Below are 27166 nucleotides of genomic sequence, written 5' to 3' on the forward strand. Positions count from 1 at the left end.
CCATGCAATATCTGATCTGGGGCTTCTACTTTGGATCAGTCTTATTTGAGCTTAACTCTTCGCCATGATTCTTCTGATAGTGACTTTTCAGCAGACACTTGTACTGAAACCGTTTCTCACACTTGCCGCACGGATAGGGCTTGTCGTTGGTGTGGATTCGCATGTGCACCCGTAGCGTGTAGGCGATGGTGAATTTTTTGTTGCATATGCTGCACACGTGTTTCCGATCGTTGCTGTGCGTTTTCATGTGTTTCCAAATTGCTCGTCTATAGGTGAAGGAAAAATTACGTTTAAAAGTTTGGTCAATCAAACCAAAAAGCAAAGCAAGGCACTTACTTATTTCGCATCAGTTTGCCGCAAACCGTACAGGGTAGTTTAGGCTCCTCGTGGTAGGATATGTGCGTTTGATAAATTCCCTGCGTTTTGCACTTCTTACCGCACACACTGCACGCTGCGTAATAGTAGTCCGTGTGCCAAAGTTTCTTGTGTCGATTAAGCAGCACGAGGCCCGTAAACGAGCTGCTGCACCCTTCATGATCACAGGCATAAGGACGAATATCTAAATGGCGAAAGAGGGAAACTGTTGGAAAATGGTGCGACTGAGCAAACATAACTATGCTTGAAGCAAATCGATCTTACTGCCATGCTCGTTGAGATGCGTTTGAAGTTTCCAGTTATCGTACTGCTTGCCACAAATGTGGCACGTGATCTTGTAGCGCTTATAGCTTTTTTTATCCCTTCCGATGGCGTTGTCCGGCGAAGGCGCTTTAACTGGTACCGGAACAGTTTCTTCACATACCGTTTGATTGTAGGATTCTACTTGCAGTTTCATTTTGTTCAGTAAAGAACGTACATCTTCTGTTATGCTATCTGCCGTGACCCATTGGGTGTCCTTGTGCTCGCTTTTCGACAATTGATGCGCTAGAAACAGCATCTTTTGAAAATAATCAATCACATCTAAAATTAGCGAGCAGCATTCACAGATAAATCCCGCGCCAGAATTCGTGTCGATCACTTTAAGTGCCCGTAGAAACTCATCTTGTCTGTGCGTTCGTTGCAGCAGCGAGTTACACTCGATGTAACATAAGCTACAATGATTCGCCTTTGCATTATTGATGGAAGCCACCTGCTGGTCATGTTGTACCCGCCCCAGCTGGTTTTCATGGGCGGTGGGTGTTTGCTCTTCGAGGAATTTGGTTATTTCCATCAGAATTTCCGGATCCGGCTCTTCCGGCACGATCCGTTCCCGCGTTGCAACCACCTGGTGCCGGCCGGTAGGTTCGACCGCTTGCTGGTCGGCAGCCTGCTGACTTTCGCTGCGAAACAGCTCCGTACCGATCTCCAATGATCCTTCCAGACACTGCTCGCTGTCTGTTACGATGCTGGAGTACAAGTAGTCCACTTGCTGCTTGTGCCGAACGATGAAATTTTCGCACTCCTTCAGCATCAGCTGATTGGCATTTGTCGCCCAGTCGCCCAGCTCCAGGATGACGAAATCTTCCATTAGCAGGCGGTTTGTTTTGAAGCAGGCATTGCGAAACTCCGTCGTCATGAAGAGCAGCGAGGCGCAATTTTTGCAAATTTTGGTAAGGTTGTCCTGCTTGGTGACCTACAACAACCGGCGAACACCGATTAGGTTTAGCGGCTAACGTAAACTCGCAAGGCGATACTTACACGTATCGATGTGCATTCGAATATCTGATGGGCAATGCTGTACTCCTTGTCGGAGAATATGCATTCCAGGAAATTGTCCTCGCACACTCGCATACACAAGCGGCACTGGTTGGGATCGTTGATCGCGTTCCTGCAGTTCGGGAATTCCATTTTCCGCGAGATGCATGCACGAAATAAGGTTAGGTTTCAAGGATGCCTGGATACAGTATCATTTCCAGCGGGGGTTTCGTGTTTTGCACGAAAAACTTCCTTCCGTGATTGCGCATGATCCTGTGCCAAAAGAAATGTTGAAACAACAATATGAACTGTAGATACATTGTTGTTTGGACCGCAGGCGGAGGCAGTCAATCTGCTTCCATACTTACAATGCTTTCACGCCGTTTCTACTTCGTTCTGAGTGAATTCGAGCTTATTTACACTTGAGAAAAGCCGGTACTGTTAAAAGAAGAGGCACTGGAGGAATTCAACGGAATATTTTGTTTCTTTTATAGCCAGGTATATGGGCTAGCGGTTCCGTGTACCATGTTGTACATTGCGAACGATGCTACTAAACATCATCGAACTGTCAAACAGCTTTCGATGTCGAACGGGGTTCACTCGCGTGAACTTGAATCAAGGTGACTATAGTAATCTCTTCAAATCGAACCTTTTACAATCGAAAGCCTTCACTATTTGATGAATAAGTACTGGTGGATTTCAGCGGAATATTTTGTATTTTTATATAGCTTATATGAGCAAGCGGTACTGTTGAAATGGCAGTTTATTGTGAACTACGAAATATCATCGAACTGTCAAATCGCCTTCTATACCGTACTGTCAAACAGATGTCGATGTCGAACTGTCATGACATTCATTACCATGGTCAGTCGTAATAAAAGATAAAATAAATTAGATATTCGAGAAAAGTGAGCTACAAAATGTTATTGCATCAAACAAAAGAAGCCGGTTCGAAAGTGCATCGATTTTTACGGAACAGAAGTACGATTGGTTTCATGTTTCGTAAACAAACAAGTGGGGTTGTTCCGGTACCCTCCCAATTCCGAATCCGAGTTGTTTCTTCCACCACTCACTGCGCAGGTTTGCAAAACAAACCTGGATCAGCTGCTTCGAAGCCTGCAACGTTGTTGTGAACGTTCCATCACACGGGAAACATGAGTAAATCGATCGAGAACGAGGAAATCGTGCAGGCTATTCTAATAGCCGATTCTTACAATGACAACTTTCTTCCATTTACGAGCGCGTGCCCGTTGGTAAGTTTGCGATGCGGATTTTCCACTGTTTGCGACTGTTGTGTGGGTTTTCCTGGGTTCTTCGGTAGGCGCTGCTGCCGCTGGTCAATGTGCCGCTGATCGAGTACACGCTCGAGGTGCTGAATCGGCATGGCGTGGAGGAAGTGATCGTGTTTTGCAGCAACCAGAGCAACGAAGTCAAACGATTCATCCATCAACGGCAGGCGGAAAAGTGCACCTGGTCGATGAACATGATCATCACGACCATCAGCTCGGAGTCGTGCCGGTGTTTGGGCGAGGCGCTCCGCGATCTGGAGGCGCGCCACATCATTCGGGGCAATGTGATCCTGCTGGGCGTGGACAGCGTCACCAACGCGAACCTGACGTCGCTGCTCGAGGAGCACAAGCGCCTGTTGAAGCTCGATCGCGGTGCGGCGATGACGGTGGTGTACAAGGACACCGTGCAGGGGCTGCGCACCGGCAACGAGGTAATGATCGTGACGGACAGCTCGACTCGCCGGTTGCTCTACCACCAGCGGTTAACGCAGCAGCAGCAGCAGAGGGAGCGCAACTTCGAGCTACCGCTGGAGCTGTTCGTTGCAAACCGAAACGTGACCGTGAGCCATGGATTGCTCGATCCGCAGATCGCCATCTGTAGCCACGCCGCGTTGCCTTTGTTCGCGGACAACTTCGATTTTCTTTCGCGCGACGACTTCGTGAACGGAGTGCTTATTAACGAGGAGATTCTCAACAGCCGCATCTACGTGGCCAAGCTGGGCCGGGAGGAGTACGCGATGCGGGTAAGCAACTGGCAGACGTACCACATGGTTTCGCTGGACGTGATGAACCGCTGGGTGTACCCGCTAGTGCCGGACATGGCCATCAGTCAGGTGTGTCCGTACTATAAGTACTATCGCAACAACATCTATCGCCATCGCAACGTCGGGCTGAGCCGGTCCTGCGAGCTGGACGGCGATCTGGTGGTGGCCGAGAACAGTACGATCGAGGAGGACACTTCTATTCGCCAGTCGGTCGTCGGTCGTGGCTGTAAGATTGGGCGTAAGTGTCGCATCAGGAACAGCTTCCTCTTCGACGGTGCCACTGTCGGTGATAACTGCGTGCTCGATCATTGCGTCATCGCCAGCGGCGCTTCGGTGGGCGCCGGCTGTCACATCAGTGATGGCGCGGTGCTAGGCGAGCGAGTGGAGCTACCGGGCGGCATGACCGTGGCAAAGGTTCTGATCCAGGCGGACAAACCAGACGACGAGTGGGGAGGTGCGTCGCAGAAGCTGGCAGAGCGGGCGTACACGGTACCGGAAGAGCAGCCAGACGAGGACGAGGACGAGGACGAAGACGTCGAGGTGCGCGAAATGTTCAATCAACCACTTCCGATCGCTCCGCTGCGCTCGGTGTACTCCCCGTCCATCTACCAGCTGTCGGATGATGAAGGGCCGAGCGGGGCACCGAGCCCGGTGCAGGAGGACTCCAGCATCTTTCTCTCGGAGGTGGTCGAATCGCTCAAGCGCGGCCTGGCCGAGCAGACCAACGCCGAGTACCTGATACTGGAGATCAACTCGTCCCGCTACGCGTACAACATGTCGCTCGGCGAGGTGAACTTCTACATGGTGAAAGCGATCCTGCAGATCCTGGTCGTGCAGGAGGGTGTGGCGACGAACGCGGTCGGCACGCTGCGCAAGCTGCTGGCGTACTTTGGCATCGTGTTCCACAACTACATCCGCGACAAGGACGCCATGCTCGACTGCCTGAAGGCGTTCGAAGAGATGTGCCAGTCGAACGAAATCATACGCGCGAAAATCGTACAGCTGCTCCATTTCCTCTACGAGGGCGATCTGGTGAGCGAGGAGGTCATCATCCGCTGGTACGATGGCGTCGAGGACGAGACGCTCAAGAGCACGCTCGCTAAGTTTGTGCAATGGCTCAACGAGTCCAGCGATGACGAAAGCGACGACGAGGATTAGGAAGATTACGCGTCCGCACACCTTCCGCTGAAGGATCTAGCTTTCGGTACAAATAAATTCATCCACCTCCGTGTACTGTTTTCCCGCCCAAAATTCGCTGATGGGTCTATCGACTTACGTTTTTTTTTATTATTCTTTATTTATACTCTATTTATACAGTGGCACCCCCTCGATGTACGTACCGAAAAAATGGAATAAGTCCAGCCCGGAATCGGAACCCGTTCCCGCTTGGACGTGTCGAGCGCTGTCTGTTTCCGTTCCAGCTGCCTACTAAACGTTATACTATCTCTCTATCTTGAACTTAAACTACTGACTTATGGTGTGGTGGTTGTGTTGGAGTGCGGTTGTATGGTATCGACTCTGGAATTCGTTGACGAATAAGCGTTATATAAAATGTCTCTCTATTTCCCCATCCTCCATCTCAAACGAGCTAAGCGTGTTGATGTACGGCGTCCTTCGGTCGCCCTCTTTAAGCTATTAGACGGAGTATGAAACTGATGGCATTCACTGTGCGTTGCACTTTGGCGTGAACGAAGCTTTTATAAAAAAAAAAAACAACAGTTCGTTGTAGAAAACGGTCTCCCGCAAGCCTCCTCAAACGTGGTTTGCAAACGTTCTTCTCCTTACAACAATTTGCGGATGCGGATGTCTGATGATGGCGAGTATTTTTCACGCGCAATCCAATTGTGGGCGCGCACAAACTAAGCAAAAGAACTTAACATCACATGGCCACCCCTTTGCGGTTTGGTAGAACTTAGCGGTATCGTTCAAATGCAGCTGATGGTGGGTCAAAAGCAGTGTCGTCGGTTGAAGGACGGTTTGTGGCCGCGCGGTTTTTTTTTCTCTCTGCTAACCCTACGAGGACGGAAGAAAACAAAACAACCAAACCAGAGTGTATCGAAGGACGTACGATCGAGGGGCCACTGGGTGGTGCATTAATCTCGCATTACGCATTAATCTCGCACACCTAAACCTAGAATCCAACCGTAACCTAGAATTATACAGTACGTTCGCCGTCCGCTCGCGTCATTCGCTCGTAAAAATTTCTTCTTAATATTGCACCTAAGTGTACGTGTGTGTGTGTCGGTGTGTGTATGAATGTAAATGACTGTTGTGTCCTCGCGCACATGTGATTGGTCTGGAGCATCCGTTACAGGCTGCCGATGTCGTTGAAGCGCTTCAGTTTCTCCGGGAAGTTGTCCTTGAAGAGCACCGGATCGGCGCGGAACTCGACCGTGCGGAGCGGCATCGTGCCGTAGATCTCGGCGAACCGGTTGATGCAGGCGGACCGCTCGGTCATGTGGTTGAGGTCGGCCGACAGCATCTCGTTGTTGGTGCACTCGGGGCACTTGAACTTCTTGCGCGGCGCCACCTTGATCGGCGGCTTCTTCGTGACGTTGCTGACGAGAAAGTTCATCGCGATGTCCTCGCAGTTCATGTGCTCGTCCACCCACTCCTTGATGTTGCCCGGCATCGCGTTCGTGTACAGGTAGCTCCAGTACTTGTGGTGGAAGGCGGCCCCGGTCAGCACCATCGAGATCTGGTTGGTCCACTCGGACTCGTACCGCCACCGGCCGGTCGCGTTGTCCCAGACGTGCGTCCGGCTCGGGAAGCCGACGATCCGGTCCGGGAACTCGCGCCACACCTCGTAGCCGAAGTCGAGCTCGTCGGCGGTCAGCATCACGATGTCGTCGTCGATCGTGAGGATGGCCTCGGTTTCGATCTCCTCGTACGGGTAGAACCGGTTCGACAGCCGGTTCGCCGACGTCTGGATGATTTTGAGCGGCTTGCCCACCTTGGGAAAGAGCGACGGGTGCGGTGGCGCCTTCCGCTGGTTGTTCCACACGACCAGTATCTTCTGCAGCGACGGCACGGTCGCCAGCTTCTGGATGAGTATGTACAGGCTCTCGATGCGATCGTACGTGAGGATGACGGCGGTGAAACCGTGCGCCTTCGGCGCGATAAGCGGCAGGAAGAGCGGGTTGTGCGTCGCCTGCCGCTCCGGCGCCACGTTCCAGTGCAGGTACGTCCGGCTCCGGTGGGGAAAGATGCGATCGTTCAGCTGATCGAGCGCGGTTAGCACGATGCGCTCGAGCGACGAAAAGTATCGCTCGTAGACGAGCCGCACCTGCGCCTGCATCTCGTGCACCCGCTGCGCCGACACGGAGCGCAGCACCGGCACGACCGTGTGCAGGGCGCTCTCGTAGATGCGCAGCGAAAGCAGCTCCCAGTCGAGCACGTCGCTGAACGGCAATATCAGATTGTCCGCCATGATGACCGGAATGCAGCCAGCCGCCATCGCTTCCAGCAGCGTGGGCTGGGCGAGTCGGACGCCTCGCGCTATCAAGCAGAAGGTCCCGCTCGCCAGCACGGACGGATACTCGTACTCGTTGCCCTGCGGGAAGTTGCACCGGATGTCCTTCTGCTCGGGCGTTTCGCCAGCGACCAGCGACGGCTGCCGCTGCCCGTCGAACGCTTCGTCGGCCGACTTTGCCGTAGACGTCGGGCAGCGCTGCAGCAGCAGTATATCGTTCGGGTAGTCGTAGGTGAGCTCCTGCAGGATGCGAAACTGGCGCGGGAAAATGTTGAGCTGTGCCGACACGAGCAGCACGGTGCGCTCCGGCGGCTTCCGTGGTCGGCTCTGCTCCTGCACCGGGCTGTACATCGGTATGGCAAGGTCGAAGTCCGACCGAAACGTCCAGCTGTCGAAGCCGGCCCCCACGATTATGGCACGGTCCGTGTTCACATCGAGCACCGTGTTGTAGTCCGGCTTGGAGCCGGCGATGAAGTTGAAGATGAGATGATTCTCCCCGTTCTCCCAGCTGAAAACGGAGCAGCGAGTGAAACAGAGGACGTTAACCATCGGCATGAACCAAGGAGTGTGTGTTACTTACTATGGTAGCGATGCGAGGGCTTTGCCCACCAGCGTCGTATCGATGCGGTTTTGATTGAGTGTGTCCAGCGTCGGCATGAAAAGGCATGCCTCGTTCGGATTGGACGTGTAGTACGGACTGTTGACGATGGTTTTGAGGATCGTGTGAAACTCTTTTGATAGCTGAAACGCGGCCCGCTTGCTGTCCGCGTCCACGTACTCCTTCAGCGGGTAGACGTAGATCGAGATGCGCTCCTGGCTGCCGTCCGCGCCGCCAAACCCGCTGGCCACCGACCGCTGCCCACAGCGGTACACGTTGAAGCAGTCCCAGTACGAGCAGTTCCGGTTGCGCGCCCGCGCCAGCTCCGCCTCCTTGTCGAGCACCACCTGCGGGATGTCGGCCAGGTCGAGCGACAGCCGTTCGCCGCCCGCCTCGCCGCCGGTGCCGCCGCCGAACCAGAGCGCCAGCAGCAAGAGCGCCAGCACGAACCCTATCACATACCGATTCACGTCCAGCAGCTTCATCGACGACGGTGGCGGCGGTTTTATGGCACTGTATTTCACTGGGAGCGTCATGATTGCGCCCGATTGCTGCGTTCCATGCACCACTGGTGGTTCGCCACTCGTGACTCGGCTTACATATTCGCGGCCGGGTTTGATCGAACGGAGAAACAGGTCGCCGTTTTTCGCTACGCTACGCCTGCAGAATGGTAAACGAAACGCAATGCTGAAATGGTACGGGAGACGACTGCACCGAAGGGACAGGGGGGCACGAACGTCACAACACACACTGTTCGTCGACGAGCGCATCATCGCAGCTGTCAGTGGGTGCTACGTGGGCGCCGTCTGGCGCTGGGAAACGAAAACAAACGTCCAACAACAAACAAACTGTCCGCACGTGCACTTGAACCAACCGTTGCGTTCGTTCTAGCGGAACGAAAATGTTATCGTTTTCTTTTACATTTATTTGTTTCCATTACAACATTCTTTGCTTGTTTTATTATCGCCTTATTTAGCTAACGAATCGACCACGCTGGATGCCAAGTTATACTTATCGAATCGGAGACATTTTCTTTACGTTTTCCACATTTCGTAAACGGCAAATGCTTACAATCTTAAGATAAATTTGATGCGTCGCCGACGACTCGTTAAATTAACATCATTATTGAAAGGAGACGTTTTTCTTTTTCCGATTCAAAATGTTCAACTCCCTGTTCGTAAGATAAAATTATTGCATAATGACCTGATTAGAATGAGGTAATATTATCTCATTGTTATAGCTGCTTGCAACAACTAAACAACCTTCCTCACCAGTGTCAAATTGAATAATTAGACAGCCATCAAGTGAAAACGAAGATTTCTTTTCATGTTACGAATTTCAACATCAGTGCTTCAGTACCATACCTTGTTACAATAAACTCATCCTAGGCTTACTCGATGAGATACATCGAAATTCCAATACTGCAGATCCCAAGATCATCATTAGTTTCCAAGCATCTAATGTGAGCTGTTTTTCTGTGTAGGAAAATGAATTTTACATTCTCGTCATTTACCGCAAAGATACAGTTTAACATAGAGATGTTTTTGTTGTTAATTTATTACCCCAGTCTTGCTAAAATCTTTAAGGCAAATTAAAGTGCCTTTTTTATATTTATACTGCACAAAAACTCTTACGCTGATATAGACTCCGAAGTAGAATAGAAAATTAATAAAATAATAATAAATTAAATTAAATAAATTTCATATCTTCTGATCGGAATCCTTTCACAACCATCTCACCCATCACAACCATCACAACCTTGTTTCGACAGAGGATGCAACTTTGTTAGTACATTATGCACTCTAATCTACACTAGGGATGGATTCTGATTTAAGGTCTCTCCTTAATGATGCTACCATTGCAATAAGACGAGTTTCTTAGCCATTTAGTTTTAGCTTCCCACATAAGACAATGTTGCGTTGATCAACATGTCTTCATCCAATTATAACTTGAATTGTAAACATGGCTTTTTCCCTTCAATCGTTTGTCAATATTGTGCAAAGCAACTATCCTGTTTCTGATTCGCAACACATGTATGATTTTCCATGAGGGTTTAGATTATATTCTATCAATTGCATAGTAAACTCACATTTTCTGAAGATTTCTGACATAGCCTATGTGAAATGAAACATGGCTTGTTTTCACATCAGTCCTTCCTCATTTGCAGAGTAAACAACTGAGTAACCCATTATGATAATAATGCTGTGTTGTGCAAGATAATAAGCTAATGTAGGAGCTAATTTTGTATTTATCAAACTGAACAAGGGAACCATGGTTGAAAAATGCGACTAATTCTGGTTGCAATGCAAACCACGGCAACAAATACTACAAATGCTATGAGGATGCAACCCGTATAAGTATATAGTAACTTTGAGTCCTAGCGGACACAAACGTCATCAACAAAAGCGCGCTTGTAAACATTACTATTAGCGTCCATTTTTGCTACCGCGTGTTGTTTCAATAAGTTTTCAACAATTCTTGTGTTTTACGAGCTCATCGAAGTGTTCACAGTGGCCTTAACTATGCGTTTCTTAAACATTTACTATCGGTGGGACTATAGTCGGGAGTGTCGAATGTTTGCTGCGAGGACGTGTCGTGATTGCAAGTTTGTAGCGTTTGCCACCGTTGCCATAAATAGTCATATCGCGTCCCCGGGTAAGGGAAGTGAATAGTAGATTTCGGGCACGTCGTAGTAGTTGCACGGTGGCGGTTTACGCCTTTCCGCCTTCGTTGTCGTAGGCCGCTGCCGGAGGAAAAAACCGGAACAACAAAGGCATTCTTTTGGGGCACAAAGAAATTCGTACGATCCGCTTGCCAGCGAACCCTACTCGCGCATCCCCCCGGCTCCGGGTTCGGTGCATTTCCGAGGTGGAGAGGTTCATTTTTCAGATTTATTAAACGCCGATCTAGCCGAGCACCTCGGCGACAACATAGCTCGTTATAGCTTGTAGCTGGCCAGGAGCTATGTACTCAACGCCATATGTACCGCGCCCTGAGAGAACTGCCCGATCACGGCCAGGCCAGCGATCCGGCGATTTTAACCGGGCCGGTGCCGCCTTCGCAACGCCCGGTTCTATTTCCGGAGCCCGGTTACGACCGAGGATCGTCGGACCACCAGTCGCCGGCAAGGATAACGCTGATTCGTCCGTTTCGCCGTCGGGACTCCACATAATTGTGTGCGCGTGCGCCGCATTTCCGCGAATCAGAGCGCCGGAAATCGTCCGACTCGCTGACTCGGCACGCAGGACGTAGACCCCACCCATCGGCGTCCGGGCTGGCCTAGTCTCCCACTCACACACGCTTCGAGTCACAGGGCCATTGGGAGCCAACCGGTCCATCCGCCCATCGCGTGCCGTCGTTACAGAGAGGTCGTAAATAAACTCATCGACATAGGACAACGCCGGAACTCCTGGAACCGAAGTCGGTATGTACGAAGGATAGCCTTACCTCCTGATTGTGATAATGTATGTGTTTGTTTATGTGTATATCGACTTGGTGTGGTCCCACACGATAACGAAATGAGGCGGAGCTTGTACAGCGTTGAACATAGAGTCGGGCTTGGTATGTAAGCAAAGCAAGGACGCCACCGTTTCGAGGATACTGTCTATTATATTTTTTTCGAACTACTTCTTCTACAGCACTCTTTTTCTTCTCGTACTTTTGACTCTTGCGTTGCCCTAGTACTTGAGGTCCTGGTCGGTTGGAGTTGGTGCTTGGAATGCTTGGAGTAGTACCGAAGAGTGCGCCGCAACTACCCACAAGCGTTCGCCCTCCGCCGTTTTGCCAGCTTTTCGCATACTGAGAAGCGTCCCAAAAGTGTATGATTGAATGTTTTTTGGCGTATTGACATATTTCGAGCTTGGCATGGCTTACCGACCACTCCACGATGGAGCGAAGCCGGGATAAAAATCAAAAATTCATTTTTGGATTTCAGAAAAAAGAGACATGTTTTCTTAAACTACAAGATGAAACTAAGAAATGACCCAAAAACTAGAGCCTCTGCTCTTCCAGGTTCTGAGAAACAGCCTCTCAAAGTCAAGATTTGTGAAAATATTGCGTGAAAAATTGAAAAAAATCCATCAACTTTGAAGGTCTGTAACTCCTATAATAATGGTCGGAATCGGATTCCAAGCACAGTTTTGGAAAGGTTTATTATCATGCTTTAAAATTATTGACAGTTTAAGCTAATTGAAATTGAATGTCACAAAATATTAAGCATTGTTTCGCAAAACTCCCGGAAAATTTTTCAATTTTCTGTTTTTAACCTTATGCCATCGCTAAGGATTGCGAAAGATTGTAATATGATGCATACCCACTTATAGCCTAGAATGTTTTGTAACAATAAATGATAGTTTTTTTTGCGCATACGCGCGCATCTTTACGTTATTCTGTACTTTAGATGTGAAGCTTATAGTTTATCAGCTACTAGGCGCCTCCATCATGCCATATGCAGCATCATGTGTGGTAAGAAATATGAATTCTCATTCAATGCATTCAAATTTGAAATTCTCATTCAATGAAAAATGTGAAGCAGGGTAGTGATTGAACATCACATAAAAGGGGAAAGACAAGCCAAGTCACTGGCAAAGAATGAAACTTGGTTTGGTTTGCTTTGAATGTATCAGGTCGCTTTTACTTGTTCTACAGCTCACAAACCCATTTTTTTATACCCAAAATTCCTCGGAATAATGTACCCTACACTAAAATAATAAATAATAATAAATGTACCCTACACTAACACTTTGTTCTGTTTGTACCCTTACCTGTAAAAGCCGTGAATTTTGGGTAGATATACCTGTCACTCTTTTTCTACCCTAATGGTAAAACGCCGCTAATTGTGGGTGGATAACTCATAGAAGTGAACACAAATATTTGATAATATTTGCTTTTGAAAACAATATACCCTAACCATACAGTAACAGCTAAGGTAGATGTTAAAATTTTGACCTTCGAACGGCATACCATAGCGGTATGCATTTGAAAAGATACATATATAACATACGTTCGTTTATAAAAACATCATTCAAGCTTTACCTTGAACAGCATAAACACCAATTGTCAGAAAGCTCCTTGGAGAACGAACAACGTTTTTTTAGTTTTCAAGTAAATAATCTATCTGAGATTGATTTAATAATTTCACGATGGGTTCCTTTATAATCAATGATATCATAAACGTTTTGAAAAACAATGCTTCTTGCAAGGAAAACATTGGGTATGCTTTACAGTTCATTGAAAGTAAAGTAAGCATCAAACCGTGTGATAAATTGAAAGTGACTAATAAGTTGATGATACTGGAAAAAAGTTTCAAGGCTAGATTGAAGAAATGTGCTAGAAACTCGAAGAATTTTCAAAAGGATTCGAAAATCTGGTTGAACAAACCATTTGACATTAGTGCCTATACGGAAAACAAAAGTCGTGGACGGCCAAAAAAAGAGTTTAATGATCTCTGCGTGAGGAATAAACGTCGAAGTGTGGCCAAAGAGACAGATATCAACGGCAATCTCGAAAAGGAATTATACTCAGTGAGGTTGTTAGCTTTTAAAGAAAAGCAGTTAAGGCTGATGAGTATGATAGACATGTTTTTGAAAAATCCTTCAAGTGTTATGCCAATGACAACCAAAAGTGATGTTTTAGTATCTGCCGAAGAAGCGTTGGCATGTTTTATAGACAATAGTTTCTCAAAATCCCAGTATAATGATTTGCATAAAGTATCAAAAAAAGTTTTTCCGTCATATTACCAAATCAACAAACTTAAAAAAACCTGCGCACCAAGTGAAGATTTTATTTCTATTAGTGAAACAAAAGCTGAAGTTAATCTACAAGAGTTGGTTAATCACACTGCGTGTAGAATAATTGAAATACAAAAGGCAGAAATCTTGCGACACCTTTCATCTTCTTTGTGTGATTCACTAAGCGTCGTATTATTGTGCTCGTGGGGCATTGACGGATCTAGTGGACACAGCATTTACAATCAACCGCTTCATGGTTCCGGAGAAAATACTGCATCAGACAGTGATTTATTAGTATCGGCATTAACGCCTATCCGTCTTTCGTTCATCAGTGACGATTCAGATATCATCTGGATAAACTTGATGCCTCAAAGTGTTAGGTTTTGCAGGCCAATTGTGATCGAGTTTGCGAAAGAGTCAAAAGAAAAAGTTTTACAAACAGTAGACGAAATCAAAAGCCAAATAACCAGGTTAGTTCCTTATACAATTCAGCTAAATGAAACAAGTAATGTGACGGTAAACTATTCATTTTACATGAGTTTAATTGATGGAAAAATTTTGGCATATTTAACCGACACTCTATCTATGCAAACATGTTGTATATGTGGTGCAAAACCAACCGAAATGAACAGTGTAGAGCACTTAGAAAATGGATTTATTCCAACTCCTGAGAATTTATCTTATGGAATATCTCCACTGCACTGTTGGATCAGATTTTTCGAATGCTTGCTTCACATTTCGTACAGAATTGAATTTAAAAAATGGAAGGTTACTAAAAATTTTAAAAGCATGTACAATGATCGAAAAAAAATTGTATTGGAAAAGATGTACAAGGAATTTGGTGTAAAAGTAGATGAACCAAGGCAAATGGGTGGAAATAGTACGACGGGAAATGTTTGTCGTCGGGCTTTTTCAAACATAGAAAAATTGAGCGATATTTTGCAAATAGAAACAGAACTCATAGAAAGGTTTCGAAATATTTTAATAGCCATCAACTGTTCACAGCCTTTAAATCCAAAAACTATTAGTCTATATTGCAAAGATACATACAAGTTTTACATACATCATTACAATTGGTACAAAATGCCTTCCACTGTCCATAAAGTTCTTGCGCATGTAGGTGAAATCATTGTAAATGCCCCAGCTCCATTGGGATCCTTAGGAGAGGAAGCAGCAGAAGGTAGAAATAAAATATACAGAAGGGATAGAAGAGAACACGCCCGTAAAATGTCACGAGAATTCAATATTAAAGACATTTTTATGAGAGCATTACAATCATCCGATCCATACATTTCAACAATATCTCTGGCTAAATCGTTGAAAAATAAAAAACAAATTCCATACCCAGACGCAGTAAAAACATTCTTCGTAGATTACAGCTCCTCAAATAGTAACAGTCCCTTGCCAATTCAAACCCAAGAAGATGATGGTACAAGTTCAGAATATTCAGATAGTAGCTCTTCGTTAGGAGACGTTATGTCCGCGTTAGATGCTTTGAATATCAATTATATTCCAGATGACAATATTTTGAATGGAAGTTTGTAGTAAATTTAGTTTGTTTTATATCAAACTTTAAAAAATCTTTAAGTTAGTATAAAAAAAAAAATTAAAAAATAATGCACCCATAGAAAATTCCAAAAATATGAGGTTTTTGCAGCGCCACCTGGCGGGATTGTCCCGAAACATCATAATTTCGTGTAATATAATAGTATTACACGATATTACAATGAAAAAATTGCAAAACATTTGATTCTGAATTTTATCCCGGCAATTTGCTCTTTTCGCTCCATAGTGCACTCCAATTACTATACTTTACGGCTGCAGCCACCGAATGGCAATCGGAAAACGGCATGTAAGGAGCCGGGCCGTTTTCGTTCGACTTTCCGGGGACAAATTTGCCCGATTGTTCGCTCATCAAAAAACCAGGCCGCCCAGGGTGGCTCAGTAGTGTCCCCAATTCTGGGTAACCATTGTTGGGCTGATTTGGGATCAAACATAGAGCAGCGTGTACCGTGCAGAAAACACAGGGGTATAAAAGGAACGTGATGCGGGATCCGTTTCCGGTAACAACCAGCATGTGCAACTTGGATCCTATGCAAAATTCCTGCAGGAGGACCGGTGACTTGAGTTGATTCGGTATACACTCTAAGCCCGTACCGACCAGGTCAACTGAACCATCCAGGTATGAACCTTAGATGTATGGAAATACAAAACCATGTTCGAGTAGATCCCGCTTGGCACCACCGGAACCAGTTCTTGCTGTACCCATGGTACAGCGATGCGTATAGATAAGGCTTTCTTCTAGCTTATCTCGCAGGCCAGATACTATACGCTCATGTACAGAACACACACGTCCTGTGACCCGTTTGCACAACATCATCACGCGCCCATGGCCGTCGATTACGGCAACGAGGCACTGGCATCGACCTCTCACGACATATGCTTAATTATAAAATAGCAAACTAGATTACGCTCGTCTCGAACAATGTCGTACGCAATTTGGTTCGCTAGCCTTTTGCCCGCGCCCGCCTTTCCTGCCCGCTCGCCATTGCATGAGCACTGACGCTCCGGGACTGTTGATACCCGGCTGTATCCTGGAAATTAATTGGAATCCAGTCCACAAAGAATTCCCACCACCCCGCATCGCGATTTGGGCGAACGCGTTTTGCAGTGGATTTGGAAAAGTTCTCTGTGCACGCGGTAATGACCTAAAAAACTACAAGAGTCTAGCCCACCTAAGTAAACGTAAGTTGAAGCCGAAGGTCGGAAGGTTTGGCGAAGGTGCACCTGAACAAACAAACCTTACAAAGTTACGTTACAAAATACGCCGGAATGGTTTGCCTCGCTGAATGTTATAAGGCCAAAGCTGAGCTGCTGTAGCGATGGTTATCTAACCGATCGAGTTGATGAAGAGATTAAATTGTCATTCGTTGGATGAAAAAAATGCTCTATCACCAGATGCTGATGATTGACATACTTCTTTGGACAATGGGACTTCTTTGGACGTTAATCAAAGCAATGTTCGTGCATGAAAGCAGGCTAATTAATCCTCTTTCTACCTTAAATATTACCCCTATTTATAGGACTTGTTTACAACAGTATGAACAGACCGTCTAGTTTTAGTATTATTCAGTCCTATATATATAAACTGAAGTCTAATTTGAACTCATTTGTAATTTGGCTTTAGTTAGCTTTGAGAAGATAAATCGTTGACCTCATTTATCTTTCGAAACCCTTTGACCACCCATCCTTGTTTTGTAAAAGTAAAAGTAAAGTAAAGTAAAAGTAAAAGTAAAAAAGTCTCTAACATTTTAAGAACATATGTTTCTCACTTATGAGTGTGTTTGTTTGGTTTATGGTTTTTGATTTCTGATAGGTGTTTGTATAACGCAAAAACAACAACAACAACAGAAGAGCTAAAACCAAACTTGAAATAAATAAATCCCAAAAACTCCACCACATGTACAACTACGGAATACTTCCTAAACGATTGATGTTCGTTGATAGCTTATTTTGAAAACTGTAGAAACACTTTTAGATGACTCTACGTTATATTCTAAATTTCCTATCCCAAAGTGGATGTAAAAAGCAATATGAAAATACTTATGTATGAAAAAAGTGAATGATTTAAATTGATTTCACGTTTGCCAAGCTCCTCGTGTTGGTTTTATTAGTCACATTCAGTAAAGTTGGGTCCACATGTAGGTGATTGGTGTATCTTTGAAGGCGTTCTTTGATCAAAATAATCCTATACAAGTATAAGCGCAAAACCTGTTTCTCTAACCGAAAATCGTTGACCGTTAACCTAAGAAACTTGAATACCAATTCATAGGAAAATTATTGTATAGAATGATTGCATTGCAACTCTTGCCACAATGTTTTTTTAAAGCATATGCATAAAAAACTTCTATATGATCATTAGATTTGCTCCGCTCTAGCCTAGAACTTTTTAGGTATGAACTTTGGTCGATCGGATCATCGGAAGTTTATAATTAGACATTGATCAGAGCCGATTCACCGATTGGATCGTATCTGGAAGCTTGCAAAATGTATGGAAAATCTTGCAAAATAGTGTGAGCTTAAGACTAAATTAACGATGATTTAAAAACAAAAACAATGAGCTTGCTTTTCAAAGCTTATGTTGTTAATTGCATTGCAATCGCACCCGATCCAATTATAAACGTGTCAATCTTCTTCTTTACTTTCTCTATCTTTCAACCGACTCTTTTCCAGATATTCAATTCGAGTCTCTGTTTGTAGATGTTACAACCATTTTAGCTTTAGTTAAAGGAAATCCACCAAACGGAAAACTGTTTCGCAAGAAAAATACGTTTTCCGCGTAATAAGATCAAACGTTCTACTCGCTCGGTACACAAGTAAAGTTTGGTTAGCGAAATGTCCAAGCTGATGGGTTGTTTGTTTGTTTGCACGCAGAGAGCGCGATAGCGGAAACAAACTTTTACGAACCCTCCCCCCGACGGTTTGCGATTTTCCCGCCCGTGACAAACCCTCGGAGTAGCGGAAGCGGAAGGGCATTGTTGGTTTTATTTCGTTGGTTTGTTTGACACTTCGTGCTGTCGATTGACAGATTGATATCATATTGATGTTTGCAAGGATCTTTCCCTGCGGTACGCTCCAATTTAAAGTGTTTGGATCGCGGAGACCAGCAGAGGACAAAATGAAACGGAAAAATGTTTCAGAAGTTCAAGAAGAATGAATATAGAATTGTTTCAGATGGTTTTCCTTTTGATCTACATCTTACGCTTGCATTTGAAAGCGACTTCTTGCATGATTTCTGACGAAGCGAAACATTAGACTCTGGGAGATGTAAATGAACGTGATCATAGATCATATAAAAATGCTTATCTATCGTAGCAGAGTAAATAAAGGCGCATAAAATTGGCTACCATGTTCAAAATCAATAGTAAAAGAACAAGATGACGCTAAAGGTTGTCTCAAACAGGTTTTCTAAGTTATTGTATTCTACTGTTAGGATATGTTAAATACTTGTGTGTGGGGTTTTTGGGTAGTTCTACAATATGGTTGTTAGTTTAGCATTTTAGTTATTTGCACGTGCGTATTTCATTGTTTTGATTCGCAAACCGAGCAATCACGTTCCGTTGGTATCGGTTTGCGAACGAAATCGCCTTTTTTTTTGTTGCTCCAGCAATAAACAAACGATTGAGCAAATACGTATGAATAAATAAAGCCATAAATTATGCCCATTTGGCAGCGGCGCGATATTTGGCGTCCCTTTTGCGGACAGAGGGCGCTCCCGGCGCGCGAAGTAATAGCATCGCACGACCATGTAATAAAGTGCGCCAGTGTTTGGGGCGTGCAGTAGATAAACCACCCTGCTGTCGGACACGTGGCGCGATGCTGTGCACGGCTTAGCTTTAGGTTTTTAGATGGCACCCCTCCAATTCCCCCCCCATCACCCCACCCGGATCGGGGAAAAACAATGAGCGCTAGCGTGGCGATGCGCCCGAAAATGGCAACGCGGCAGTTTCCGGTGCGTGTGTCGGTAGCCTCTGTGTGGTGGTGGTGGGGGAAAAGGGAAGGGGAGGGGAGGAATGCGCGCGACTCACACCACGGCACGTTCGACGGCATATCGGCACATCGGCGGACGACGGAGCATACAGATGCAGCACACGCCAAGCCGAACCGAACCGGAGCGAACCACACGCCAAAACCCATTGTCAAGGTCATGTCTGACCTAGTTGTCGAATAGAGCAACGCCGCCTCGGCATGTGCCATCCGCCCACGTCAGCGTCGTCGGCCCGCCGAGCACCGCGTCCGCTTCTGCGGCGCACTCTGTCTGTGTGGGTGGGCGCTAAGCACCGTGGGAATGCCAGCCGTCCCGACGGAAAGGACGAGCACGAGCACGAGCCAGCGTGCACTCGGTCGCTCACAGAGACTGGTGCAGTGACGCAATGCATCAACAGTGTGTACAAGCGCGACGCCAGGCGTTGGTCCTGCTCCAGCTCCGGGCTCCATCGGTCGGTCGGTCAGTCGGTCGGCAGCTGGTATGTGTGCATGTCGCCTATAAGCTCCCCGCCTATGGATGTGTGAGCGCGAAACCGAACACGAACCAGCCAGGCCCGAACACGAACCGACACCGCGTCCATGTATTGGGCGAGTGGCCTGACTTCGTCCTTTTGCGTTCAACCACCACCAAGTCCATCCACTCAGCGAATGGTGGTAGTGTTCAAAGCAAGAGCTTTCGCTGTTTCGCGAAGGACACAACTTGGCACAGCGCTCCAACGGCGAAGGTACTGTGAAAGCTCTCGGCTCGGCGGTGTGCGCGCCGTCACACGAAACACGGTTCGGAAATAATGTGCCTGCAGCGACGTCTGTATGGCACATGGATCTCACGCCGAGTGGCGAACACACTGCGAACGTCCTAAACCCTTGCAGCACATAGCGCCGGGACATAGGGCTCTCTCGGACGTAGCGCTCTGGCAGAGCGTTGTTGATCCTTCCATATCCAACCAACGGTATGGCCTTCGGTTTATCCTATGTAACAGCAGGTACATGTACGGTACTTCTTTATTTACTGCTCTGTGCCTGGGAGATCTTCCTGGGAGATGGTCCGGCCTGAGACAGAACGCCAACTCCTGGTAGTTGGCGTGTCAAGTTACCGTCACCTCGGGCAGCGCTATACACACACCTTATGTGCCACATAGCCAAAGCGGATGGAATTCGCAAGTATAAAGACAAACAGTGTGCGAGCGAAAAAGACCGCGAGTCCAGGTGAGTAACTCCCATCGAGCAACTCCCCGGTTCGGGAAATGGTTGTCTGGTGGAGTTGACAGCATTAGCAGGTAAGAACCATGTAGCACAAAACCCGAACGACATTCCGTTACGCACGAAGAGGCAACCTTCCTGGCTGTATACACAAGCAGGAAGGCACGTCGTTACATAGCTAACGAACGCGCCAGTACATGAAGTAGTTCCGGCCAACGGTGGCGCCATCTCCCGGTATTACATGCCACTACGCTGGAGATACCCTCTTCAGGACCAGTGGCGAATGGATACATAGTGGAAGCGAGATATAATACTATGTATGAACGAGCTTCCCGCTGGATAATGCCGTTCAGCTCCGGGCACATGTACCTACCGCTGTAAATACTTCCCTGATGGCCTGATGCAACTAAGGCGTTGGTGCACCGTCGAGTAGATGATTTAATCTAAATAATAAACGAGTCGCCGGTCCATACATACGGTTCGTTCGTGTGTGCCAGGACGGTTGGTACGCGTTGGTCCACATAGCCGCCATGACCATGTAAATAGTCGGAGGCATATAGCGAAACCCTTAGTTACATGTAAACCTTCTCGCATACATGAGTGCCACAAGGATCGCTGTGAACCTTACATTTACGTGACTGGCATTTAGTTTTTAACTCCCTATATATACATATATATACACCACGAAAGCGATCCTTTCGCCAAAAAACACAGACACGCACTCGCCTTCCGCAGTATATAGCGGCATGTACATGTACGCAAAGAAAGGATCTCTCTGGAGTTCTCGTACCATAGGCGGACGCAACCGTTGTCGTCGACGCCGTCGTTGAAATCCTTTGTTCCCACCCAGGCACCGGGGCGCTTCTTATTGAATGATAATTTACAATGTTTCTATTATTTACCGCCCGCCCTTTGCCTATTGCTGCTTGCCCTTTTGCTTAGGTGGCGCTCAGCCCGCGCGGAGATGTGTGTGGGGCCGAATCCCATGCCCCCCAAAACGACACATCTTGTGACGCTCTGTCTCTTCCCGCTCATCCCCAATGCTGGTCCCGGTTTGGGCCTTCTTTATCGGAAACTTTTATACCTCCACCCACACCGTAGGACATCAAGCTTGGAGTGTCCTTCCAAATCTGCGAAATTCTGGTGAATTTTTTCCTAAAATTTTCTCTCCTACACCGCTTTGTTAATTTTCTGATAGCGTGTTATAAGCGTACATTCTTTTTTTCCAAGAATAAGTCTGTGGTTGGTTCTCCGGAAAAAAGTTGACAGTTAAAAACGGGCCGGTGCTTGAGTGCTTTTAGGAGTGCCGAGCTTGCGTCCGGCGCGTGGATGTAAATAAATTAAATTGAAATTAAAAACAGCTACCACTTCTATCATATCATAATTTCCAAATACCGGTATTCTCCCCCCCAGGGGGGGATGCGTCTGGTGTATTCGTTCGGGCTCGGAAAAACTATTCGTCAAACGTCACGATTTATTTTAACATTACCACCTGCCTCCCGGACAGGTTCGACTCTCTCCCTCACAGCGTGTTTCTAGTTTTCCGTACCTTCGTTTCGTCAGGTTTCCATCTATCTGCATGCGTGTTTGTGTGCATTACCGTTTATGTTTATGCTACTTTTCCTACCAGTCCCGTTTTCGTCTCCATCAATCAATCAATGTTTGTAATGCATGTTCGTGCTTAATTCCGGCGGATTGCAAAAACCCCCGAAACCCGGGGCTGCTCGGCTAGCGAAACCCATCCGAAGCCCCGATCGATCGAATGATAAATTGATCACCCTACTGATTGGTAGCAATTTTCCCACCGTCGGCCCCCCCACCCCCGTTCCTTTTGCATGGCCAGCGACAGGATATCCTTTTAAACCTTGGTGCGTGCGTGCTCGCCAACTGCTGCGTTGGCGTTGAAGGCTCCGTTGCGCTTGGCGTTTGCGTGGCGTTGGGCTTGGGTACCCGGCTCTTGTTGATCAATGTATTTTAACTGCACTTTTTTGCAACACTCGGAATATGGGGAGGAGGGGGGGGGGGGGGGGGATTGGGTGATGGAAATAGTTGCATCAAATTAAAATTGGAACCATACATCATTTCAATGGTGTTTCAGATTTCACGCCTTTCGTTAATGGTATGGTGTATGATTTAGAAAATATTTAATTTCAATACATAGGGAAATGTAGCTACTATAAATAGCTCACTCATTAGGAAAACATTTTAAGTACGAATTAAAAAAAAGAGAACGTTACAAAAAAGTACACATTTGCAACCGAGAGTAAAAGAAAGCTTTGGACAAACAAGAACTAAGAAAATAGTGTACAAATACAATTCATCCGCACGGTAAACGGAACCTAGAAAAACATAATCGATAATCTTTACAAAACTAAAACAAGTAGAAAATCTATGTTTTGAAAAAGAAAACCATAGAATATGATGAATATACATTGAAACATCGAGAGATTCATTCAAGCATGACACCATTCATATAAATGGGACTTAATGAACCTTCTCGATCTTCGACACTAATTAAGGCGGAAGTGGGAAAATAAAAATTAGCTCTACAACGAGCGAGCTGAGGAAAATATGGTAATAAATTATGTTAATCGCATCTTTCCTGCCGTATAATGGAATTGGCAAAAAGAACGAACGCCCCATGCACCCCATCATCTAGTTAAAAAATTATCTATCGCCTACCTGGCGTTTCTGGTTGTGGCCCGGTTGTTTTTCCCCCTTCCCTCCCCGTAAATTCCCAGTTGGCCCGTGCCCCCCGACACGGAGAGGTGGATAAGGAAAATAAAATTCAAATAGCAATTTAAAGTTTCCCTGCATCCCGGCAAAACCAACACGCGATAATACGTTTTTCCCCATTTCCCAGGCTGCTGGAAGGGACGAATCGAAACCGAATCGAATTTAGATCACCTTTCGGAGATTTTACGATTAGCGACTGGAGAGTTGCCTCCCTCCGACCAAGAAAAAGAAAGAAGAAGTTGGAGGCCATCTCCGGTTCCATTAGCTAGCACAACGAGGGTGAAGGATTATGGAGTGGAATTGAAACTTCTCGCACGTTTGGCAGACATCACCCGATGCACCAGATCTTTTCTTTTTTACCAAGGGTACTTTCCACGGTTCGGCAGGACAGCGAGCCCTTTGACATCTGGAGTCCGGGACGCCGCGGGACTCGGGCCGGTTGCTGTGGTGTAACTGTGTGGGAGCCGGCGACTTCTACAGCCGCCCGCAGCCAAGTAGGCTGCATCATATGGTAATTTAATTATTGACCTGTCACCGTCAGGCGTCGAACGCCGGGCGAACGCTTTGAACTTCCTGGCCAGGCCCTGGGGGACTGCAGCCGGCGAGCGATCACTATACTCGCCCCCCCCCACCAACCGCTTTGTCTGCTAATCCAGCTGGAAGAACCTGCTGGGCATATGTCTTCGACCAGGAGTTTGCCAGCGGAATCCGTCGTGCTGCCAGGCGCGTCATAACCGCATGGTTGACCCGATGTCGCCCACGTAGCTCCAATTGGAACTCTGTATGCGCGTGTGTGTGTGTTCGTTTGGACATCAGCAGCAGAACGGCTACTGTCACCCGACCGTCGAGCTGATCTGTCCTGAGCGGGTTTGTCTTTTATTCCAGCGTTGGTGGTTGGATTCCAGCGCTCGGTTCCACCCGCTTCCCGTCACCTGTCACGCGGATGGTCTTGCAGTGCCCAGCGGCTTTGTTTCCCCAACCAAATCGATTTGTTATGCCGAAACTAGGATGTGTGCTTCGATAGGCGACCTAGATGACAGAGGCATCCCATACCCGCACGTACCACAAACTTCAAAGAGCTGATGTGACCAACGGCAACGGATTGGTTTCGGGATCGATTCATAGTTGCTTTGGATAACAAACAAATTAGATACCAGAGAAAGGAGCAGCATGACTACATCCAGCAACGAAGAACTAACAAACCACTCCACAATTCTTATATGCATTGCGATGGTATTCTGGTTCTAAATACTTCAACTCCAAATACCCAACTCCAGATGGTCTGGAAAAAAGTTTGATGTAAACAATCCTAAATGACAAGAGATAACAAGAATGGAGTTGACTTATAAACTAATCGTACTGACAGAACGTGGTTGATTTGTTGAAGTATTTATTCTCCAAGAACGTATGTACCCTCCTCCAATTGTATTCTCCTAAATGTTTGTGAAACCTACTACAAAATGAAAATGAGTACTCAAGTTCGTGACATTTGGCATTCCACTGTCACTTATTGTCCTACATTGTTTACGTTCGTTCGGTGATCTGTCTGTCGAAGGGAGCATGCTATGTTTTCACATTCATACATGTAGATCTGCTTCATACCTTCATATGCTGTTCATTCTGCTGCGAGATTTGAGCAGTACGCGACACTTCCATCCCCGAGCGTCGAATTACAGAAATACTATTTTATTTTTTTCGAAATCGTGAGAACGTGAGGTAAATTTTAAAACGGACTTTTCTTTTTCCATTTTTGTTTCCTGCGCGACGATCTGCTTCGGCTCTAATTTATTTCAACTAACCTCACGAAGCCGCCCTCCCCCGGTGGGGTGATCTCGGAAAAGAAGGAAGAGGGGAGTGGGAACAGCACCAAACCGCCTGCTCGGAAATGATGTATTTATATTCTTACATTCGGGGAAAATACTATATTTCCCGGATGGGAATGGGTGGGTTGCGGGTTAAAAAAAAGGGGTTTACTGAGTGGGCCTCGACCGCATCGCCTCACCACTGCCCTTCCGCACACCCCCATCGTCCCAAAACACACGGATGGCACGGATTGGTTTACATGCCAGCATCCCGATTTTTATCGCATTTTTCGGTAAATAAATTGCAACCCACATAGCCGATGCGTCGTTTGTTGTACGACGGTAAAGTAAATGCCTTCCGGGATGGGTTTCAAACTTTGTGTGTGTTTTCGCTTCGGTTGTTGCAGGTTTGTTGTTTTGTTTTTTCGAGCACACTGCGTCACAATCGGGGGGGTTTTCTTTATGCTTGCTGTGAAAGGCGAGTTTAAGCAGCTTCTTCGTGTTGTGGCCTGCTTTTCGAAGGATTGCCATACCTCCCCCTCCCCCCTCTCGGGGTTCGTTTCAGCTTTGGGCGGTTGGTTTTCGCATTTTCACTCCACATCTCATCAGCGCCCAAATCTCATCGTCCTTTTAAAGATAATCGGTGCATTTGCGAGAGAAAAGATAGCGAGAGGGAGAGAGAGTGCGAGGTGCAGCGACCAATTTCGTGGCGGTGTAGGACTTTTCGTTCACTTTTCGACCAGTTTTCGGGGGTTTTGGGCAAAGTGCGGTGACTTTTACCAGCCAACCGCTTCGCCAAAACCGGCTGGTACTGGGTACATACATGTAGCGTGTGTTTTTGCTATATAAAACACCGCTTTCCATTGCGGGTGCCTATGTGCCCTTACATAGCTTTGGTGTTGCATGTTTAAAAAGCTATGTTCCACCGAAATGCACCGAAAAGGGGGGTGTCCTTCCTCCCAACAGTCGGGCCGAGGGACTTGAGCGTTGCGAGGGGCAAGGAAACTTTGGCTGCCTTCTGCACTCTTTGCAACCCGCGTGGGGGGAGGGGTAGCCAGGCAGGTTCGTCAACCAGCGCTCGTCCATTGGCGTTATTGACATTTGCATTATTTACACGTACAGTTTTCCAGCTCCACCAGCTCCCTCCCTGATTTCACCTTATGTGCATTATACATAGCGATACCGGTGGAAAATACGTCCGGTCCGCCCAGGTTTCGAGCTATGTACAAGCTTACATCTGCGCCTCTTCGCTCGAGTGCACGTTCGCTTATGTTCGCACGAGGCGTACATAAGGTAAAGGAGGCAGGTCTTATATGGGTGTCGGGCTCTGGCACATAGCATCGGGCGAGCTGCACACAAGTGGTCCACTTCCTGCGACCGATGATGGCAGCATTCCTTCTGTCCCGCCTGCCTTCTCGCTTCCTGCTTCCCCGCACGCTCGAAGTCCGAAGAGCTGTAAGATCAATCACCGATTCCGGAAGCACCGAAATCACACACCGAAAACCGCCCGCAAATAGTTTGACTTTTGATTATGTTGCAACCCCGGGTTTGGTTTTCCAAAGGGAGGGGTAGATAGCGCTGCATTCCCCCCTCCCCCACCCCGGAAAATCCCTCTTTGTATGCCCCCTTCCGGAAGCAGTATTTCGATGCATGTGCGTCTCACCGGGATGAATTATTTTTCTCCTAATCCACTCGGAAAGCTTCCCACCGACTTGTGCAATGTTTGAAAATGTGTTGTTTTTTTTTGGAGAAAGTTCCACCACGGTCGAAGTTGTTGTTTGTTTTTATTTCGTTCAACTGCTTTTTATTTTATCCAAAATGTTTTATGCAGCCGTTTTCCCCTTTGTTAAACACACCATCAAAGATCGGTTGGGTTGTGCACCAAACGATCGGGCTGGCCTCGAAAACCTGGTGTTTCCTCAAGACTAGCCGCCTCCACAACCACCAGGCGCCTCCATCACCACCACCAGGCGTCTCCATCAACACCAGGCGCCTCCATTTGTGGCACAAAATATCGAATTTTAGCGATGTTCTAGTTCTTTCTTGAGCTATATTAACTCACACATCCCGTTCAACATTAATATTAGCTTATTCGGGACTTTTATCAGCTGAAGAATGACTGATAAAGCTTCATATCGAAAAGTTTACTTCCCCAAAGTATAACTAACATACAGGAGTTTAATGTCTTTGATTCTTTAAAGATTTATCTAATTTCCTTTTACGTCACATAACCTTCTCAACAATTCTATTTGATTAAGAAGCCTGTTTTAAAAGTGTAGAAAACCAACTCATAACATGGTTTTATGAGAGGACATTTAAACATTGCTGCTGATCGGTCTCCAATATTGATTGTCCAAA

General features: G+C 46.7%; 3 protein-coding genes across 4 annotated transcripts; 1 reads left to right on the forward strand and 2 right to left on the reverse strand.

The window, feature by feature from the left end:
- Positions 1-25: 25 nt before the first annotated feature.
- Positions 26-2151, reverse strand: LOC131269769 (fez family zinc finger protein 2-like). Its single transcript, XM_058272282.1, has 6 exons — positions 2040-2151; positions 1675-1944; positions 1093-1609; positions 640-765; positions 337-559; positions 26-266 (listed from the first exon to the last, which is right to left on the reverse strand). The coding sequence occupies exons 2-6, from the start codon at positions 1822-1824 to the stop codon at positions 26-28; spliced, it is 1257 nt and encodes a 418-aa protein (XP_058128265.1). The 5' UTR covers positions 1825-1944; positions 2040-2151.
- A 634-nt stretch (positions 2152-2785) lies between these two features.
- Positions 2786-4989, forward strand: LOC131269755 (translation initiation factor eIF-2B subunit epsilon-like). The gene is made up of 2 exons (XM_058272263.1): positions 2786-2924; positions 2993-4989. The coding sequence occupies exons 1-2, from the start codon at positions 2826-2828 to the stop codon at positions 4880-4882; spliced, it is 1989 nt and encodes a 662-aa protein (XP_058128246.1). The 5' UTR covers positions 2786-2825; the 3' UTR covers positions 4883-4989.
- Positions 4990-5952: 963 nt separating this feature from the next.
- On the reverse strand, positions 5953-8434 carry LOC131269752 (exostosin-2). 2 transcript variants are annotated; one of them, XM_058272261.1, is made up of 4 exons: positions 8056-8434; positions 7777-8013; positions 7377-7704; positions 5953-7304 (listed from the first exon to the last, which is right to left on the reverse strand). In XM_058272261.1, exons 1-4 carry the CDS (start codon positions 8328-8330, stop codon positions 6033-6035), a joined length of 2112 nt encoding a protein of 703 aa, XP_058128244.1. In that variant the 5' UTR covers positions 8331-8434; the 3' UTR covers positions 5953-6032. The 2 variants fall into 2 exon arrangements, with proteins under 2 accessions (XP_058128244.1, XP_058128243.1); XM_058272260.1 differs by having other exon boundaries at positions 5953-7704; positions 7777-8434.
- Positions 8435-27166: the final 18732 nt, after the last annotated feature.

Source organism: Anopheles coustani, chromosome X (genome assembly GCF_943734705.1).
Source record: "Anopheles coustani chromosome X, idAnoCousDA_361_x.2, whole genome shotgun sequence".
NCBI lineage: Eukaryota > Metazoa > Arthropoda > Insecta > Diptera > Culicidae > Anopheles > Anopheles coustani.